The sequence below is a fragment of the Pezoporus wallicus genome, unplaced genomic scaffold (genome assembly GCF_028554395.1).
Source record: "Pezoporus wallicus isolate ANWC-B61680 ecotype Strahan unplaced genomic scaffold, APGP_CSIRO_Pwel_v1 contig_6354, whole genome shotgun sequence".
Lineage (NCBI taxonomy): Eukaryota > Metazoa > Chordata > Aves > Psittaciformes > Psittacidae > Pezoporus > Pezoporus wallicus.
The window spans coordinates 1,852,598-1,872,858 of record NW_026638688.1 but is presented as its reverse complement, the minus strand read 5'-3'; the positions used below and the strand labels follow the sequence as shown (position 1 = coordinate 1,872,858).

General features: G+C 40.3%; 1 protein-coding gene across 8 annotated transcripts in view; it reads right to left on the bottom strand.

The window, feature by feature from the left end:
* The window catches only part of EBF1 (EBF transcription factor 1), a 275,131-nt gene that overhangs the window by 91,299 nt on the left and 163,571 nt on the right, over positions 1–20,261 (bottom strand). For 4 of the 8 annotated variants that reach the window (XM_057411920.1, XM_057411925.1, XM_057411921.1 and 1 more), the window contains exons 7-8: positions 10,417–10,498; positions 2,644–2,785 (exon numbers count right to left, since the gene is read on the bottom strand). In XM_057411920.1, the coding sequence (XP_057267903.1) occupies positions 2,644–2,785; positions 10,417–10,498 (224 nt within the window). The remainder of the gene's footprint in view (positions 1–2,643; positions 2,786–10,416; positions 10,499–20,261) is intronic. The other 4 variants (XM_057411922.1, XM_057411927.1, XM_057411923.1 and 1 more) reach the window with 1 other exon arrangement.

Sequence of the window (20,261 nt, the reverse complement as noted above, 5' to 3'; positions counted from 1 at the left end):
TGAAGAAAAATACTGAACTTTGGGACTCAAACTAAAAGTAAAAATTCATTTCAGTGTTGGAAACTGTTACCTGTTCCAATGGGTTTAAGGTCTGTGGTGATTGCCCAAAATTCAATAGTATTAAAGCCAGTTGAGATTTTTCCTGTCTTTGTTTTCGTTCAGTTAAGCGGTTTAGTCATCTGAAGTCAACCTTTAAAAGAACTACTGAATTTCTTTTTCATTCTTCCCCCTCCCCCGCCTTTGGATTCAGATGTGCACAGAATTCCTGGAAATTTGGATTGAAGGATTTAGGTTAAAAGAAAGGCCCCACCAAGCCTCTGGGAAGCGTTCAATTCTGCAGTGTGGATGTTACTATTCAAAAGTAAGAATTTACTAGTGGTCGCTTTATGAGGTTGCTCGAGAGGTGCCTGAGGAAGTAGATGAGAAAAATCACCTTTCCCACAAAAAGCACACATGGAGATGTTTTGCAGATGTTGACTTTAAATGTTAGCACAGTAACTAGGGTTTGTGCAGATATGTAAGCATAGCATTTTCTCTCTTTTGCTTCTTTTTCCTAAGAGAATCCCTTAGGTACTAGGAGTGGGAATAATAACTGTGGTAACATGAGATGCCATCACACCATGCATGGGAATAAGAACGTAAATGGATGAGAAAGTAACTATCGCCTTGACCAAAAGCATGCGCTGAGAAGACTGCAATGAGGAGAGAGGGAAAAAAATTAAATAAATAATTTGGCATCTACTTTAGTAGGAATATAAGTAAAATATAGAAGTGCTTTTTTGAAAGACTACATTTAATTCAAAGATTACAAAGTTGAACAGAGAGAAGTTTCCTTTTGTAATGTTCTGCCTTCTGCTAATTAATAAAGCAGAGCTCATACATTCCTTACAAAAATTCAGCAAAAATTATGACAGTGGCTTATTAAATTAGGTTGTTGGCAGGATGAAAAAAAAAATTCTGTAACATGAATTATGGCCGAAAATGGCTTATAGCCTACATAAAAAGTTAGAGCTAAATAAATACAGATGTAAGTTATGTTTATATAATGAGAAACGCTGCTGAGCTAAGAATTTTAGGTTAGTAAGTGTGAACTACAGACCCGATTCTGCAAACACTTATCAATACCCTCAACTTTACTGACACAAGAAGCCTCATTGATCCCAACAGGACCATATGTGTGCATAATCTTAAATGTATGCATAAGTGCTTGCAGGTCTGATGCCTGAAAGCTTAAGTAGAATAGAAAGCTATTTCCACAGGAATTCACTGAGCAGTAGAAACCCACACATTTGCCCATTTCTTAGTATTAATAATTTCTTTTAACATATCTAGTTAACATTTTTCTGAGTGGCATTCGCATTCCCAGAGAAAAATTTATCTGGGTTTTTTCAAACTCTTTGGAAAAAATCTATTTAATTATTCATCAGATCCTTGGCAAATATTTGTGAAACAAACCAGCATAAAGGACTGGTGCCTTCTACACTCAACTACTTCAATGGAAGCTGAGGGTATACATCTCTTAGAGGGAGCAAGCTCCTATTGAATTTAGGGTTACAAACAGCTTTGAAGACAAAGAGCTATTCTACCAAGCTGGAACAGGGAGAGGGGAGTGAAATGCCCTCTGTTTTTGTTTTGGTTTTCAGTAGTAGTCATCAGCTTTGAGGACAAAGAGCAAAACAAAACATTAATCAAATCCAGATTTTTTTAAGTACATTTGTACTCAACAGCTCCCATTTTTAAGCACCTACAGTCACCAGCAGATGCTCTCTTCCAGGACCAGCTGATCCTACGGAAAAGATTACTGGCCCCCAAGTTGCTTCCAGCCATGTGCCCCCATCCCACCCTTGCTGGGGTTTACTGTCTGTTCAGAAAAGCCAGACGAATTGCCTTGCACCATTTCTCCTTCAATCATTTCAGCAAAATAAGCTAGATTGGTAAACAGCTATTATTTAAAGGGCTTAACTCAAATGAACTTCTTTGGACTGAAGGAGACTAGGGAGCAATCAGACAACCATCTTAGCTGGCATTTCCATGGTGAAGAATAGCCTGCAGCAGGGAGGACAGACAAGCGGCTGTGGCACACAGAGAACAGCAACTTTTTCAGCTGGTACAGCTGAAGCCAGAAGAGAACACTCATCCATGGCTTGAGTAAGCAGATGGATTCCAAAAGGGCTCTGCTTTCATTTAGGGCAATTCAGAGGAACAGCTGGATCTCCTAGAGACCTCAGCACCCTATAGATAAAAGAAATCCCATTCAAAATTTGGGTTCTATGCACTTCAGAAAATATGCAACATGCTTGATTTGCACAATCAAAAACCCAGGAAATTTGGGAAAGATCAGGCTCTGATTTGGGTGCTGAATAGATGCAAAAAAAAAAAAAAAGAAAGAATAAAGAAAGAAATCACCACTCTTCACTGACACAGACTCTGCACCATGTTTGCCTACGGGTTCGTTACTGCACTACATTTAGTGCTGACCTACTTGAAAAATTCCCCTGTAGTCTGGAGGCCAGTCTCTTTGAAATATCCAGTCCCAAAGGTATAAATTGTTACAGGACAATTTGAGACTGGTAGCCAGAGACATAAATCAAGTAAATCCACATTTAAAGTAGCAATGCCAACCAATGAAAATGATATGCCTACCATGTTCCAGATAAGAAGGCGTACCTTCCGAGGGATCAAGTCTTCGAGCTCTCCGCCCGTGCTTGGAATTGTTGTGTACAAACATATTGTCCGACACTGCCAACACATGGCCATCAACATTGACTGTTGTAGACACCACAACCTGCAACCACAAGAGCAAAATGGAGGAAAATTTGGATATATATGTATGTTTTTCAAGAAACATAGAGTGTAATAAACTCAGTTAAATAAATAACAGCTGGGAGCTGTAGAAAATTGCATAGCTATTTCGCATAATAACTGGTGCTTATGCTGTACAAATCTAACAAGAGACGCTATTGATGAGTGGGTCTTTGGCATCGAAAGCTTTTGATGCAGTTTTAAGTCAAATTGCAGAGTTTGTAGCTGCATGGCAGACAGCACACTGTTAACCATCATTTTAACAAGAGGATCTTTATTAAGTATTTTTTTCCTATATACAAGGGCAGCTGTGTTTCACCCTAAATTATCCTTCAGTTTCCACGCTGAAGTAGATAGAGCTGTTGACATTGCAAATGAGAATCGATTCAGAATAAAAGAAAACAAAAGGGTATTTTGTGAAGTTGTGATGAGAGTTGTTGCATGCCTACCCCCTTCCCTTCTCAACTGCTGTCCCCTTCATACAGTCACTACAGGTTGTTGGACTTGCCCAAATTTCTCCCAAGCTCTGTCTTAGGGAGTACATATAGGTATGTTTGTGTACACATACACACTTGACAGTAGGGTCTTGATCTGGAGAACACAACCCTATTCATCCAGTGTTGGAATTATTTGTATTTCTCAACTTATCTCAGTGTCAACACCTGGGATTTGGTTTGAGGCAAGGGGAGGGAGACAGAGAAGCACTGCCTTGGAGGCAGGATCCGACACTTCTGCTCCCTAGAGCAGCCCCAGGTACGAGAGGAGCCAACCCAGTAGGGGCAAACAGGAAAGTGTTGGGTCCAGAGTAAAAGACCCAACTGCTCAGAGGTGTCCAGAGGGACCCCTCAACCGTGAGGATCAGCAGGCACCATCCTATAGGAAATCCCCAATCAGGCTGAGCACACCCAAGACATGAACTGTCATGGAAGAAAGAGGGGCAAGTCCCTGGCAGAGCTGCAAGCTCATCATTCCGGGTCTCCTCGACCCTGCTCAGATCAAGCAGCCTCATAGAATCCCCAGCTTTCATTCAGCCATCCCTCCCATAGTCTTTTCCCAACAAAGTATGCTATTCCCAGGGTTTTACCCCAGCCAAAGATTTAGCTTTCAGCTGGCTGCTGATTTGCCAGGAGCACACACCGCCGTCAAGAACTTTGACTAAAACAATAAGAAGAAATGACCTACACTTCTCCTTACATTAAACAGGGAAAGGGATTAAAAACTGAAACCCACAGAGATATGTTTATTCATGCGACCTCTTACAACCAAATATAATAATTGTCTGTTAATTGCAGTTTCAGCTCCCACCTCATGCTTCGACATGTGAAACAGCAATCAGCAGCTCCTGTTTAATCCACCTATTATGTTGACTAATTAACTTTGCTCGACAGTTTATTTCTTCCTCCATTATCAGCCCCTGTCAGCCGCAAGCACACTGCCGCAAAGGGGGACCTCAGCCCTTTTGATTGATCACCGATAGATTGACATGCAGATTAATTTAATTAGAATCACCTCACTTGAGAAATGAAAGACAATAGCAAGGGGGCTAATAGATCTGCTCTTATAATGAGGCAAGCCTCCAGAGCCATGGCAGAGGATTTCTGATTTATTTTGCTGAATTCCCCAGTCGCTCTGAAAGGCTCTCGCTTTAATTGTTCTTGGTTTTGAGAGGCTTTAGCCTCTGAAGAGGTGAAATGCTTTACAAGGATTGGCAAACATTGCTTCAACTCTCTCAGGAAGCTGCTGCCTCTCAAAGTTGGTCAAATGGGGACACTTAAAGGATCGCTTACAACAATTAAATTTCATCACTTGAATCAGATCTAAACAAAAAAAAAAAGGTGAAGATTTTCCATCTATTTTTGACCACCAATTAAAACGCTCAAAAATTTGAAGCGAGCAAAGCCGCCAAACTGCCCACTGCTAATCCCAAAGTCTTTGTCTTTGAAAAGAGGAATACGAAAGAGTAGTTTACATCTAACAGATCCTAAAATCGTCTCTCAGAATGGCATTCCAGACAATAGAGTTTTGTGCATGTTTTAAATGAAAGATATTAAAATACAGAATAAATGATTCAAGAGCTCTTACAGATGGAAATTTGGGAAAAAGAAAGCACCAAACACTATAGGTAAGTTTTTCTGAAATCAAACTAAGGGGGGAAAAAAACCCTCCAAGCCCTATATATAGAATTCCAAAAGGGATTTCAAAAGTAATTTATCCATTGCATTCCTGAGGGATAGATTAAAGTTTATGATATTTTCAATAAAATATGATCTTATAGTAAGTGGCTCAGGGTTTGCAATCTTATTTGTGCACTTGCAACCATTGTAAATTCGTTGCAACTGGGATTTTGAGCCAAATCCCTAGCTGGCATTGCCTGTCACAGCTCCATGATTTATGCCAGCTCCTTATCTTCTTCTGTGGGTCTGCTGAGATGCATGTGAAAATTAACACTATTACAATTAATAACAATGGCTACAACATAAAATATTTTCCCCAATCCTAAAAACATATAGGTGCACACAGGTTTACCACTGAAGCAAATCAATCCTGTGATGAAACCCAGAACTTTGAATGTTTCTAGAAACAGCATTCCAGAAAAATAACAGGTCAAGATTAATAATAACAAAATAGAACTCAAACCTGTGAAAATTGTGTATACAAGTAGCTGTCGCTATGCACACACCTTTCTACAGAAGACCTCAAGGAAACAATCCTTGTGGGGTCAGTTTTATGTGAGTAAATCTACATTTAAATTCCCCCCCTTCAGGTTTCCACAACTGTTGATGTAACATATTTTGCATTACTTAACAGTGTCTTCCTACCTACCTCCTGAACAGAGAGTTTGATTTACTGCTAAGAGACCACATTGGTGTGGTTCTTCAGTGTTGTTAGCAGAAGAAACTATAAAAGGAATCTCTAAGAGAAACTGTTTCCAGTCTCAGGAAATGCAGAAAAAAAAAAGTGGTTACTCATATGTATCTGTCTGAAAAAAAAATGATTATTCACAGTGCACCTGTAAGAAGCAGCACACACTTACTGCTCAATTCTTCAACTGCAAAATCTCATTAATACAGGAATACTAAACATACACTGCACTAATGAAATATTAATGGCCCTAATTATTAAAAGAGAAAAAATATACCTTGAATATTGTGTGCCACAGTTACGTACTTGGATCACTACAGAGCACTTACATGCTTACAAGTTCTACTCATATTTTTTAATCTAAAAAAATACTACACTCTCCTCATTTTGATTTAGAAACGACTGGGATATGTTCAAGTTAAAGCATATGCTAAAAGTAATTTGTGAAGAAATCATAAAATTAGGGGGAGGGGAGAGCCAAAGTATATGTGGAATGGGCACCGAGGCATCCTAAAACATAGACCATAGCAAGAGGGAAAGGCACACTACACTTTAATAAATGATTAATGAGGTGCTGACACATTAATGTAAGCACAGGGACAACCAGGCCTGCCAAATCTCAAACCTTTCCAAATTTTGTCAACAAAACACAGTTTTAATTTGGGACAGGCAAACATGGAAAATGATTTTGAGCTTTAGCTTTAGCCGTTCATAGATTCTGATTTAAATCCTGTATCAACACCAGGGGAGACAGAGGTATGAAAGAAGCACATCGGTTTACAACTTTCTTCAATGAAATTGGCACTATCAACTGCACTAATGTATCATTCAGCTCTGTGAATTATTCTGCTTGTCATTAAATAGTTCAGTTTGTGAATACTTTGGAGCTTAGTTTAAAAAAGAAATATTCAGAGACCAGGAGCCTGGTGATCAAGCTATTTATTCACGTTTAGCACTAGGCCTGTTTATTTGTTATAGTACTTCACCTAATATATCAAAATTAAGCATTGCATGACTCCTCATTTTTAACCACAGCCCATTAAGCTTTGCTAACTGATTAAGACATAGCATGTTCCTTGGGCTTTCAATTTTCTCTGATGTATGGTGGGGGATCTGATATTTTCTGTGATGTCCCCAACATTCAGCAGCAAAGGCAGAGAAAATCTGATTAAGACTATTTTCAGGTCTGAAGTGTGTGATAGAATTAAACCTGTAACTCTAGTGTTTGCTGCTCTTCTGAAAGCTATGCAGAAATGGCTTGAGCAACACCTTTATTTTTCTTACCACTTGGTGACCTCTTCCTACAGTGTGTTGACTTCTTCATTCTAGTAACTAAAAAATCACTCTCGATTTAACAAGAAGCTTAAAAAAGTGTCTAACTTAAAGCATATAAGTACAATATATTCAGTAATTTTGCTCACGTGCCCAAGGACAGGATGGGCACTTAATTACCTCAGCTCTCACTGCTATTTTTCAGCCTTCTTTTTTTTTGCCTTTCCCTTCTCTGGGGATGGAGCCTTGCATGTCCAAATTCCATTATCTGGGATTCATGAAGCATCATCTCTGTCTCTTATGCAAATTTGCAATAAGACACAAGTGGCTTCAATTCAAACATGAGTGGCAGTGTCCCATGGAGGCAAACCAGCAGCCTAGGCTGAGAAAGAGGCTGTGGTAACAGAATCAAACAGCATGGCAATTTCTAAGTGACTTTCAAGGTTTTCATAATAAACGAATGTTTGGGGGTTTATGCAGTGACTCAGTCTGAAAAGTTTCCTCTAAATTAAAACTTGACATGTGTCAGTTTGCAAGCAGCTGTGCTAAAACAAGAACAAGATAACTAGGGCACCTGGGTTTCATTAATTACAATAACATACAAAACTGTTTAAGTTGTATGAATGAGGGTTTGGTGCTGAAAAATAAAGTCTGGGCAGAGTTCACCCATGATACCATCTACTTACTATTATTATTATTACCAGTAATTGGGGCACTACAGCCCATCCCACCAAGACTGATGACTTATGTGATGAAGAATGCAAAACCAGACTGAGCGTTTACTCCATGGGGTTTCTGGAATAAAAAGGCAAGGTTGGACAAAGGTGACAGCATGTGATACCACCAGTTTTGTGCAACTGGGCTGATGAAACAGAGATGAAATTATTTTCTCAAAGTCTATCAGGGAGTCTCCAACACAGCTGAATACTCAGCTCAACTGTCTTGAGGTCCTGCACAGTACCTGACTTCTCTCTGGCTGTTTCCTTCTGCTAATAGAGACACAACTAACGCAGACAGGGCCAGCACTGCTCTAGCACACACTTTTGCTGGCACTTGACACCACTCCTCTTGTCACATCCCTGGACATCTCAGACATGCAGAGAAATGCATTTCCTTCCAGGTCCACAACTGCTTTTTATGTTAGGCTTATCATACTACTACGTATACACGTGAAGTTCAGGATAAAACTGCCTAATTCTGAATGAAATTTCTCACACAGGTTGTCTGAATCAACACATACTCTGCCTCTTCCCTTGGCTTTCTTAACCTAATACCATATGATAACCAGACAATTCCCTGCTGCAGGAAAAAAAGTAAAAACTATTAAGAAATGAAATTTTCTGCAGGGCTGATCCTTAGATAGCACCTGGAAATAACGTACTCTCATGGTTTTTAACCAGAACGTCGACATAGCTATTAGAGACCTTCTAAGTCACTGGCAACACTTCAAACTTAGCTGATAGCAAACCCTCCACTGACCTCACAAGGGCCCAGATTTCACTTGGCTCCTATACAACATTGTCTCAAACATCTAGGTGCATCATAACTACTATATGTACATTTGGTCCCTTTCACCCTAAGAAATGATAAACAAAGCCTGGACTCGGTAGGGTCTGGCTGTTTAACAACTTTAGTGCTAAATGAGCTACAAGTTCAAAATTAAGAAAAAAAAGAAAAAAGGAAAAAAATGGAAAATAAAAGAAACAAAAGCAGCTATTGTAAAACAATAATCCTGGGCACTTAACAGAATGCTGCAAGCTTCAATACCACCCTGTATTATAGTATCAGTGGTTCGCTTGGCTGAAAGTGATTAATTTCTTGAAAATGCTAAGGTCACACTAATTGACATGACCTGTGTAATTAAGCAGTCTCTGTTTACACATGGAAAGCTCAACTGCTGTGAAGCTGGGTTTGTATGACAGAATGTCTTTACAAGTCAAGAGATCAACAACCTTTCCTATGTCCTACCTACTCGCTGACACAGGCTCCTGATTGCTGCTCTGAGAGAACACGCGAAGGCATTACCATATGAAAATCAGCCTCAAGCTTGGACGAGCACAAACCCAGCAGAGTGTACATGTTGTGAAGCAAGCTCTGACAGGCCCCAGGGGTGACTGCTTGGCCTAAATCCCTGTGCTGGTGAGAGTCCTTTTTCCACTTTCTCTTTCAGTGATAATGCCCTCTTGAATCACAGGAGAAATGTGACAAAGGGAGGAGTGTGGCGTGAGAAGCCAAGGGCTCTGCCATGCTAATGCTTGCTCTTATACTGATTAATTTAATCCCTGTGGCCACATATCCTCACTTCTTCACTTCTGTGTTCAAAGGGGCAAACAACAGCCTTCTGCCTTCCAGCATTGCTGCAATTAAACAGTCCAACAAAGGACATATGTTCAACATATAAATAATATTGCCATTTACATAACATTTAGCACTTTTATTTAAGTGCAGTAATGCTGAAAAAGAAGGAAACAAGGTCCTGAGCTACTGCAGAAAGCAGCTGTCTTTTGGAGTTGTCTTCCTCCAAAGATCCATGTGGTCCACAGGACGAACATCCTAGTTCTGTCTCAGAACCCCGAGGCAAATCCCCTCTGGCAGACTCTATCATGTTTTCTCCCTGGGCCACACAGGCTCCTCTTATCAAAACAGAAGGTCCTTTGGCTCTGTACCCCATAGTTTTATTCAGCACATACTCAGGTAAAGCATTATTGGCACAGTCAAAGGACTATATTGGTCCTAAGGACCAAGATTGGAGCAACTATTACTCAGCATTGCCACCATACCAGTCTGCTGCCAGACCTGGGGAAGGCAAGTGCAGACCATCTTCCAAAGGACAGCACTGTACTTGATCTCAAATGTAGTCATGGACATAGATGCAGCATAACAAAATGCCCTTGGTGATCTGAAGCTGTGTTCCCAAGTCCCACTGCCATATCCTGCAACAGTGGGGAAATACCAGCCAAAAGCATCCCAAGAAAGATACACTTAATGGCAGGTTTTAACAAGTGCTGACTGCAGAGATGGACCTTCAGCTCATGGATGAACTTTTATGAGCCTTTAATGCTGCTGAAGAACAACTGCTGATAACAATCCTGATTTTGTTAATTACTTTTATATCCTCCTCTGCCCCTTCCAATAGACCTGGTGCTCATTTGGTGTTTGCATGAAGGCAGATAGGTCCCCAGGCAGAAAGGAGTATCGCAGAGCGGCATAGCCCCATAACCTAAACCAACAGTGAGGTCATTTTGATTTTTCCTTTCCATGCTTTCATTTCCCATGGAAATGACATTATCTTCATTATTGTCTAGAGCAAGAAACCCCAACTACTTCCTGCCAATTCTGCTGTGACAAGAAGTCTTCAGGCAATATTTTGTGACCTTTTGTTTTTAGCATCTTCCAGTGAATTACTAGGTTAGTTTGGGTCAAAGCACTTCTGTTCCTAACAGACACTGATTTTTAAAGGAGGAAGCGTGTCCAACTGACCTGGAACCGACGCATGTCTCGAGGGTTTCCTGCATTTTTTAGGCAATTTTGGTTACATTTGAGGAAAAATTTCAAGAAGAACCTGTGGAGAAAGAGAAACAGACATTAACATCTTATAAACGGTGTGTAGTAGTCATATGCAACATCTGCACATTTGGTCCAACAAAGCCTTATTTACATTAGTTTTCAGACAAATCCTCCCACTGACCAACCAAAGAGGGAGCAGAGCTTCCACAGGCCCCAGTCCAGCAAAATGTGTAACCACATCCTAAACATTTAAGGATTAAATTAATATATCTGTTCTAATAGAGCCATTAAGGTTTGCAAAGTCAGTCCCTCTCATGGTGAACGCCAGCTTTGCCATGCCATCCATAGCAGCAAGGAAGTAAGAGGCACATATTTCAGCACCGCCAAAAGAGGACAAAGAAATAACAGCCAAGAAAATTCCCATACGTACAAACGGGGTTTTGTTTTAAAAGTTCGTTGTCATGTTCAAATTTTGATATAATACAAAAATTCTCAGAACATTCCCTACAGTTGAAATCTCCCACAATTAAACCCAGTTTGTGCATAAAATTAATGCTCAAACAGTGGCTAGTGGGAGACTCAAACTCTGAGAGGAGAAGGGGGTAAGTGTTGGTTAAAAGACTGACTTCATGGAGAAGTGAAATATTTGCTGTGCAGTCTATTTCCTGGCCATACACAGTTCACTGAAGTAGCTATATGACCCTGACATATATCTCTAGGAAAAGACATTGCATTTTACAAAGCCAAAGAAAAAAGCAAACATTTCACTGAAAATATTTCCTTCAGTGTTATGCATCAGTGGACTGTAAACTCATAAAGACAAGTCAGTGAATAATAGCGGGTTTCAGATTCCAGGCTTCCTCCCTGACAGCCAAAGTTTGTCAACCTTTTGCCCAAAATAAACTACAGAATAAGGTCTACTGAAGCTCAGCCATACAAAATTTAGTCCTATAGCAAGTTTAAAACTCAGCACAACCAGGCAGAGCAGCATTACTCTTGCAATAACCATCAGATGACTAAGCAGAAGCTATTCTGACCTGTTTCCCTATGCAAAACTGGAGCAAGGAATTGCTTGATTCTGTTTTACTTTAAATCAGAAAGTTAACTTTTGCAAGCACCCATCTTCTAGCATCCATACTGAATTCCAGGTCAGCCGAATTTGCACATACTTCCACTCAAAAAGGCAAAACTGCAGGGTAAACAGCTTCAGAAAATCCCTTCTTGATGAGGAGCAGTTTTTGCTCTGCTCTAGTTGTGATGCTGCCTCTCAACAAGGCAAGTTTTGGTGCTTGCTCCTCCATGCCAAGACAATCACACTAGGCAAATGGCTGCAAAGACAAATTGAAACTACAAGGGACTGTTTTCATTAAAGAAAAGTAAGGCAATGAGGGTGAGTATAAAATGTGATGACTGGGATTATCAAGGACTAGATCTCCTGACCGAGGAAGTCCCTTCTAGACCTGTATTCCTAAATAAGAGCAAGCGATCAACATAAACCAAACAGCTGCCACACTTGAACAGGGGTTTGGAGACACTGTGCTTGTTTATACTAAAATAAAGAGCAGTGTAAGCCATTACATTTTCTCATCAAGCAGGTTCTGATATTCAGTAACGAAAAGTTGGTGTTATTTGTTGTACATGCGTGTGTCCGTTTAAGCCTCTAATGGCCAGCTGTGACAGCCTGACTCAGATTGTGTAGAAGGAGCTGTCAGCACAAATCTTGGCATCTCAAATCCAGACAACTGCTTGCCACCAGGCAAGGGTTTGTACTCGTGCCAGAATGGATTCTGAGAGACAAGCAAACAGGGCATTAATTCTGCCAAAGAAAAATGAAAAGCGGGGAGAGTTCAGGATCTTACACTTCAGATGATGGGTTTCCTGTCAGCAGCTGGTCATTTAGCTCATGAGCTATGAAGGGCACGGACATCAGATCCCTCTTGCCCTAAGCTGGCCCTGTCATGCGAAATGCTGGCAGGATCCGGAGACCACTCCTCCGTGCGAGATGGCTTGCTGAAATAAAAAGGCCGGCCATCTGTTGGGAGGCAAAGACATCCCTGTCAGCTGGTGCCTACAGCCTCGAACAGGCCCTTATGTGGCAAAACCTCTCCGAGCTGCTTACTCTTTGGGAAAAAGCTGGCACTGACCTGGGTTTGCCGGGGGATTTTTGGTGGCTTCACCAAGCACCAAGGCCAGCAGCTGCCTACCCAGGCTGCTGCAGCCCTGGAGAAACACCTTGGACCCAAGGGGAGTTGGGACATGGAATAGGTAGAGAAATCTGCATGAAAAGACAGCACCAGCCATGCAGATGTGAGAAGTGCCTTCCCAGTATGGCTTTGCACAGCACACGAGTGCATGACAATGGAAGTTGGTGGGTTGACTAAAGGGTCCCAAAAGAGATTGAAAGCTCTTTGCAAAGCTTTCCAAAGAAACTCTGGGCCTTCCCTTCCGTTACAAAGTTTGAGCTAACATCAGTTCAAAGGCTTGGAAAATCATTATGACATACAAGAGTTGGCTTTTGGGGTCCTAAAACCCTAACCCAAAGTTTCAAAGTCTAACTCCATTTGCACTGTGTTATCTCCCCAGATTCCACAGAAGCTTCACCAAAATAAACTTCAGAAGAAATGAAACTCATCTATTTAAACCTATCAAAAAACCTCAGGCAGGCAAGCAAGCAACCAAACAAAACATCCTTTGAATTAAATTAACTCCAGAGAAAAAAATCAACTTAAAAAAATAACAGTATTTTGGGAGGAATTTCCAAGACCCCAAGCTTACCCAGCCAAGTTCACTCACTGCATTTTAAGTAAGAAGTCACCAGTTTACAGAACACATTCTGCCAAGCACCGTATTTTTATTCAACTGAAAGACAAAACAAATTATAGGCTGCACTTTGCTTTGGAACACACCAGAGCTGGATCCCCCTGGCTATGTGAAAGCATCCCACGCTCATCCAAGCAAGAGCCGAGCGGCTCCCGAGCTGGCATGGCACGTGCCGGCTGACGGTCTCCCCCAGCTCTGGCACGAATGCGGATGCGAACACAGTAAGACAAGAGCAGACGGAGCAGTTTGATTCACAGGGTTCAGCCCAGTCTCTCAGTCCCTGCTTTACACCACTTGTTCAGGTGCCTCTTTCACCTGGGTCCAGTCCTGCCAGCCTTGCTCATTAGAAACACTTCACTCTGCAAACATGTCAGATTTAGATTGACAGGACTAGTCCAGGAGAAGTGCCAACAGAGCTGAGCTCTTTGTAAGCATAAACCTCCATCTCCATTTGTTTGCATCTGACTTCTTCACAGTAGGTTATTTTTTCAGTTCTAACTTTCTCTGTGCTTGGCAAGGCTGTATAGCATTAATACTAACCACAGAGGATATATAGCACTAATACTAACCACCAAGGTCTGAAATTCATTCCCAAGATGAAAAAAAAACATGCAAAACACAAGAGTGTCAATAAAATCTTCAACTTTAACTTTCCCTCCAAACTTGTGTGATTGCTGAACACCAGCTTTTCTGCCACACAAGACTCAGTCATCAATTATACTTATTGCTACCCTTGAAGGTTTATTTTTTTGCATGAATCAAACAAAACATATTTCTGCTTCCCTTCCTGACTACCAACATCCCTGGTGTGAAGACCATTTGTGCATATGGAGCAGAGAAACACAAGCCAGCTCCATGCAAATCAGCTCAGGTCCAGAATCATGCAAACTTTAATAAAGCACGTGGATTTAATGACTTACATTGCTATTAAATCACAGGACTCCATGCTTTGCCCCTTATACTGCACAGACATGGTTAGAGGGTGTGCAGTTTTGGAGAAAATCAGTTAATTTTAGCTCATATTTAAGCTGCTTTATCACTCTGCTACTTCTAATTCCTGACCACTGGCTCCCTCCTCATTCCTGCTCCTTCCATCCTCTGATTCCCCTCATTCAGCTGAAGGATCTAGTGAGCACGGTACCAGCTGGAGGTCACTCCACTTGTATAAAATACTCCCTGCCATTCACTGCTGGCCATTATGCACTTCACACTGCAACCCCTTGGGTTTGTGCAATACCCTTCCCAGCAGCACCCGCTCTTTGTCACTGCTAAATAACACCGTGATTTAAATTAAATAAATACACAGCAGAAATGGAAATACTAGCAATAAAGATGTAAAAGGATTTTGCCCTCCTACTTTTCTTGCCACTACAAATTAATACCCATGTCTATTAATAATAAATGAAGATTTAAATTAAAGAAAGCAAGCTCTGACATGATCTTGGTTGGCTTTTCTGTCACTCCCCTGAAGGAAATTTAAAGGAACTCAAACACGAAGGCTTAGCAGTAGGATTTTCTTGCCATTGCCACAATAAATATGTCTGTAGAAGGGGCAAAAAAGTTGGAAAGAAGACCTGCTGCATTCCTGATGCTGAAGAAAAGCTTGTTTGTTCCCAACACATTGGAGAAGTTGTTCAAGAGCAGTTCATCCATGTGAAAATACGACAGCTGTCATGCTGCCAAGGTCGGCCAGACCAGTGGCTATCCAGAAAGTGAGTGCCAGTTATACAATTTAAACCTGGCTAGGGCAAACAAAATTGACAAAATGCACCTTTTCTGAGGTATAAACACGTTTGAGAGAAGAGGGTAACTTTAGACTCCTGGCTGAAACACAGCAGTTAAGTATATGTGGGTTTGCAAAATTAGCAAAACCAAAATACATGGGCCGGTGCAATAATTAGCAACTGTCCATCAGATAAAAGGATTGCACACCCATTCTGTATGACATACCAATTCAGCAGAGTACTAAATATGTGCATAAATTTAAATACACAAGCAGTACTGACGGAGACAAAGGTACTACTCACATACTTCAGTACCTTGCAGAACCAGCTCTGATATCAGCCTCCCTCCTTTTTTTGATTGTCCTCCCAGGAAAAGATGATGCTAGGGATCTGATGCTACAAATATAATTGTCTCAAACAATATCTAATGAGTACTACAATAAGTTATACTGCACCTACTGTTAACTAATTCTACTTAGTAATTTGCCACTAAAATCAAAATATAGAGAAAATGCATTTAATGCAATTTTATTTGGAAAAGTAAATAATAAAAATGCACAAATGTCTCCTTAGAAATTTCAGAAAAGGTAATTTTTTTTTCCCTTTGAAGTTGATTCTTCTAATCAAATCTCGTATTTCACAATGGAATTTTCCCAACATTAAGCTAAATTAAAGCATTTGTGTGTGTGTTTTCTTGACCAATAATTTCTTTAATTTTCCACATTTTTAAACTTTACTTGATGGGACCACTTTTTTTTATTCCACTTTGCCAGAGAAAAATTGTTAAAATAATGGAATTTCCTATGCTACAGAAAACCTGAGCTTAGCCCAGCTCTACTAATAGTTGCAGAAAAAAAAGAGGGGAAAAAGTTCCTTAGCATTTAAGATACAAAGATTCCCACTTTCTATCAAATCTAATGTTGCAATGGTTTATTTTTTGTTCTCGTTTGGGTTTTGCTTGGTTGTTGGGTTGTTTTTTTTCTTGCAGACCTTTTCATATACAACTAACTGGTCATGTCAGGCACTCTATTCAAAAAAGAAAAATTGAGTCTTACACTGATATTTACCAACATGAGGCTGTGTATGGAAATCAAATATGGGCATGGGGAAAAACCTCCTATTACCCACATGTTCACAGCTGGATTTTACTTGGCTCTTTAGTCAATAAACAGCAGTAGCTACCTTTTGTGGCATTTTTACAACAGGAAATTTATTCTGCAGAAGGGAAATCAAACACCAGATACAGCCATCTAACTCTCTTCTAAACGTAACCTTCCTGAGTTGTAGAACATCCTAATTGAGAACAAAAAAAAAAATCCAAATCTGCACTCCCTGGATTCAGAGTTCTCACTGATTTAAAAATGGAAGCAGAACCAGACCTGTATTTTGCATTTATAGGATGCTGAAAAATCCAATAGATTAAAAACAAACAAAAAATACAACAAAAACGGAAAAAAAAACAAAACCAAAAGCCTGAAAATTATTTATTTTACTAGAAAATATATGTCTTCTTCCTGAACTGCAGAAAAGGCCTAAGAGAGACAACATGACATGGAGAATAAGCCTCAAGCAGTTAGAGTCTACTGACTGAGATTCTTCAGGCAATGCCATAATAGAAACAGAATAGTCTACATTATTTTTGTGAACTTGCTCTGACTCCTGGAGCTAACATTGCCTGGGTTTGCTGTTATCAATACAGTAAATATTCAGCACAGCACAGCAAATAGCTGAGGAGGCATCCACGTAATCGCCAAATCAGAAGATAGGACTGCCCAAAACAGCCTTAAATTACTCATTGCTTGCTTCAGCAAGTGTTCCCAGTCACTTTTCCTCAGGTCTGTGTGTTCTGCACAGTGAAGCACAGCATATCAATTTTTCATCTTGCATCTTCTGGATTTCTCTAGTGCTCTGATACTGAATTAAAATGCATCAGAGAAATTTAGAGCAGTTTGGGAAAGTGTGTTTGGCATTTTCTCCCATGAGCGAGTTAAAATTCCAAAGAGACTGTTTTGGTTTCTTCTCCCAGACTTTTAATAAGAAAAGAAAGAGATAACGCTACCAAAAAACAACATCACAAAACAGAATTAAAAATAGTCCAGAGGCAGGTTTGAGTGCTCAGTTTTCTGTAATTTAATTTTGCCCCCAGGCCTGACTTTTTAATAATTTTTTCTTTCTTAAAGTAGTGGAAATCTGAATGTTCCTATATCTCCTTGCTTGTGCCCAGCTCCATTATCTCAAATTTTTATTACATTTGAACTGCAGCTACCTATCTCACAAAAAAAAAAAGTCAGAAAGACTTTATGCCATCTGTGTACAGAGTATACACAGTGTATTTGGTTTATGACAGCTAGATGCAAGATAACATACACTCATCCTTTACATTATATTGACACAAACAGCACTGAGATAAGCAGCACAGTGCCTGCACCCATGCCCCATGCACAGCTCCAGCTGCTAGCTTACACATCACAGAAGCCTCCCAAAGCTGCCTTTATTTGCATGCTTCAAATCACAGACTATGCTTTATGAGCTGATAGGCCAGGGCTTTAGCTGAAATTGTGACAAACTTTCTAGCATCACAGTGCATTATTATCAAGTGAGTAAGTCACATAACCAACAGAATTCACCCTTCGGTTAAAGCTAAAAACAAACAATATTTAATCACTTTGCTTCAGTTTAACTACTTTTCCTTTCATGCTTTCCCTATTTCACTCTTGCTTCACCCCTTATATACTAGGATGTAAAAGTGGGTTAACTATTTTTAATTTTTAGAGAAGATGCTAGGCTTCAGTCACTGGAAAAAAAACATAACCCAGCTCTGTGGTCTGTCATAGTTCACACAATGCCATTGAATTAGCAGCCCTCCCAGAGTCATAGTTTTGCTAAAAGAACCTCTGTTCAGTGTAAGTGATGACAGATAACAGCATTACTGTTATTGCAATGTGATATCAGTATTTGGTTGCCTGCTACCTCATGGTAAACTACTGTAACTTTAGCATGGTTACCAAAAAGCATCGGCAGTATCAAACTCATAGTGTGTCAGAGAGCAGTGTTAATCCAGCCGTCTGAAGCTGGTTTTCTCACAGCAGGCATGGACCTTAAAACTTGTCACCTTGAGCCGAGGGTACTGATGACATATTTCTTTCGTCAGCTTACGGAGGAAGTTACAAAGATTCGCATGGTAAATGCTTCACGTGTGGGAAAAGCATTTCCCACCTTTCCCTGGATCAGACACATGTAAATCACCTGCATGTAAAATTGCGTCCAATATGCCTGCATGAACAATAATTAATGATTCCTCAAATAACCTGACACCAATAAAGTCCTAAAATAACACTGATGCACCAGTGCTATCATTTGAATCTGCGCAACCCAGAGGGTCAGGCTACCTAAGGCCATGTGTGTGGTGCCTTCTAGCCAGAGCCTGAGCCTCTAGAGCACCGAGAGAATTTTATGGACATTTAGAGGTAGAGTGCTACTCAAAACCCATCTGAACAGATGCATCCTTGAATGGTTATGCTAGGTGTAGACATGTTACAACGGCATTCCCTCCAGAGACCTGGCACAGAACCTGCTCCGTTTTGTTCTCAAGGTGTTTGATTTGCTTTGTTTTGTTTTTTTCTTTTAAGTGGAAGATGCTTAATGTAAAAAAAGCCAGGTCTGCTTAGACTGACATGGAAGTGATTTTTGACCAGATTTACATGCAGGACTGATAGCCGGAAGAGAAAGAAACTACAAAGAAAGATGCTCTTATTTACAATAACCCACAGTGTATGCCAATTATGAAGCAGAAGCACGTAAGAAATGAAGAAAGTGATTAATGAGTTCATTCATGTCTCAAAATCATTAAGAATACAGAATCCAAGGAGTTTCCAGCTCCAGAGAAACAGAACAGAAACTTAGCACATATGCTGAAGTGTGCCCATGAGATGCTGACTCTGTGCAAACTCAGGGGCTCTGGACTGCAGCTGCTTCACTGCCTCAGAATCATCGCCAGCACAACAGACATTGTAAGACCACAGGATTTACTGCTGACACCTCAGTCTCAGCTTGTGTATCACCAAATCCTCAGCAGAACAGCAACAGCACTGGGCAACTTAGAAACGCAGCTGTAAATCTCTCATTCGCTCAGTCCTGCTATGAAGATGGGTGGACTTTACCTCACCCAACCCATCCAAGTCATTACAGAGGAATAGTTGAAGTGTCAATATGACGAAAGATTGATGGCATCCCCTCCTAAGAAAACTTACACTTTAAAAAGCAAATGGAGTATTTGCTTTGAGTAAAGTAGCAGCAGTGATGGACCTTATGTGGGGGAGGAAAAAAAAACAATAACTTCAAGTTACTGGGTTATTAAAAGCTAACTTTTAATAAATTAAAAACAAAAGTAAACTGGGAACCTGCTCAGAGTAGGTGATGAAGGACAATCTGACAGACATTCGGCTGGGAGATGTGATTTTACTTTTTGTAATAACCTTCTTTGCTCTCCAGGGGGGAGGGGAGGAGAGGAAAAAACCCAAAATAATTAAAAGGAATCTTTCAAAGAAACTGGCGAGGATGAGTCTAAATGAGTCTAGAATTAACTGCCCATGCAAATGTATGTTTGTATTTATACAAGAACAGGTACAGCACAAAAATGGTGTGCAAGAAAGTCAAGTGCTGCCTTCGGCTTCTGCCCACAAGCTGGACATCCCATTCAGGGGTTCCCATTGTTTCAGGATATTTAAGAGTATAAAGCCTCACTTCCTTTACAGCAGGGAGCTCTGGCAATGAGGATGGATCTAGAGTATAGTTGCTATTTTGAATGCTGGAAGGAAGCAAAGAGCTGTTTTGTGGAAAGACAGAGGCACTTTCTTTGAGCTGCGCATGTGGTGGCTCAAGAGAGAAGATATTCCAGGGGCTTTTGAAGGGGATCCTGAACTGACTCTAGGTATAAAATGATGCATAATTTTTGGTGTGTATATGGACAAGCAATCTAGAAACTGTAAAATTCACTGTAAGTCATCACAGAAGAGAGAGGCTTTGAAGTGATATGAAGTGGACCGCAGTATATAAAATGCTGGAGATGTTATCAATAACTACTGCATGTATCTGCTACCTTTAACATGGCATTGAAATAAATTAATTAATCTTGGAAATAATGACCTCTGGAGCAGACATGTAAAATCAAATCATATCTGCTTATACCACAAGTTTTGGATTAAGTACTTCAGAGCTTTTCTTAAAGCAGTGGGCCTTGAATATGTAGGAAAAATACTTTTGCTGATGCTTTCT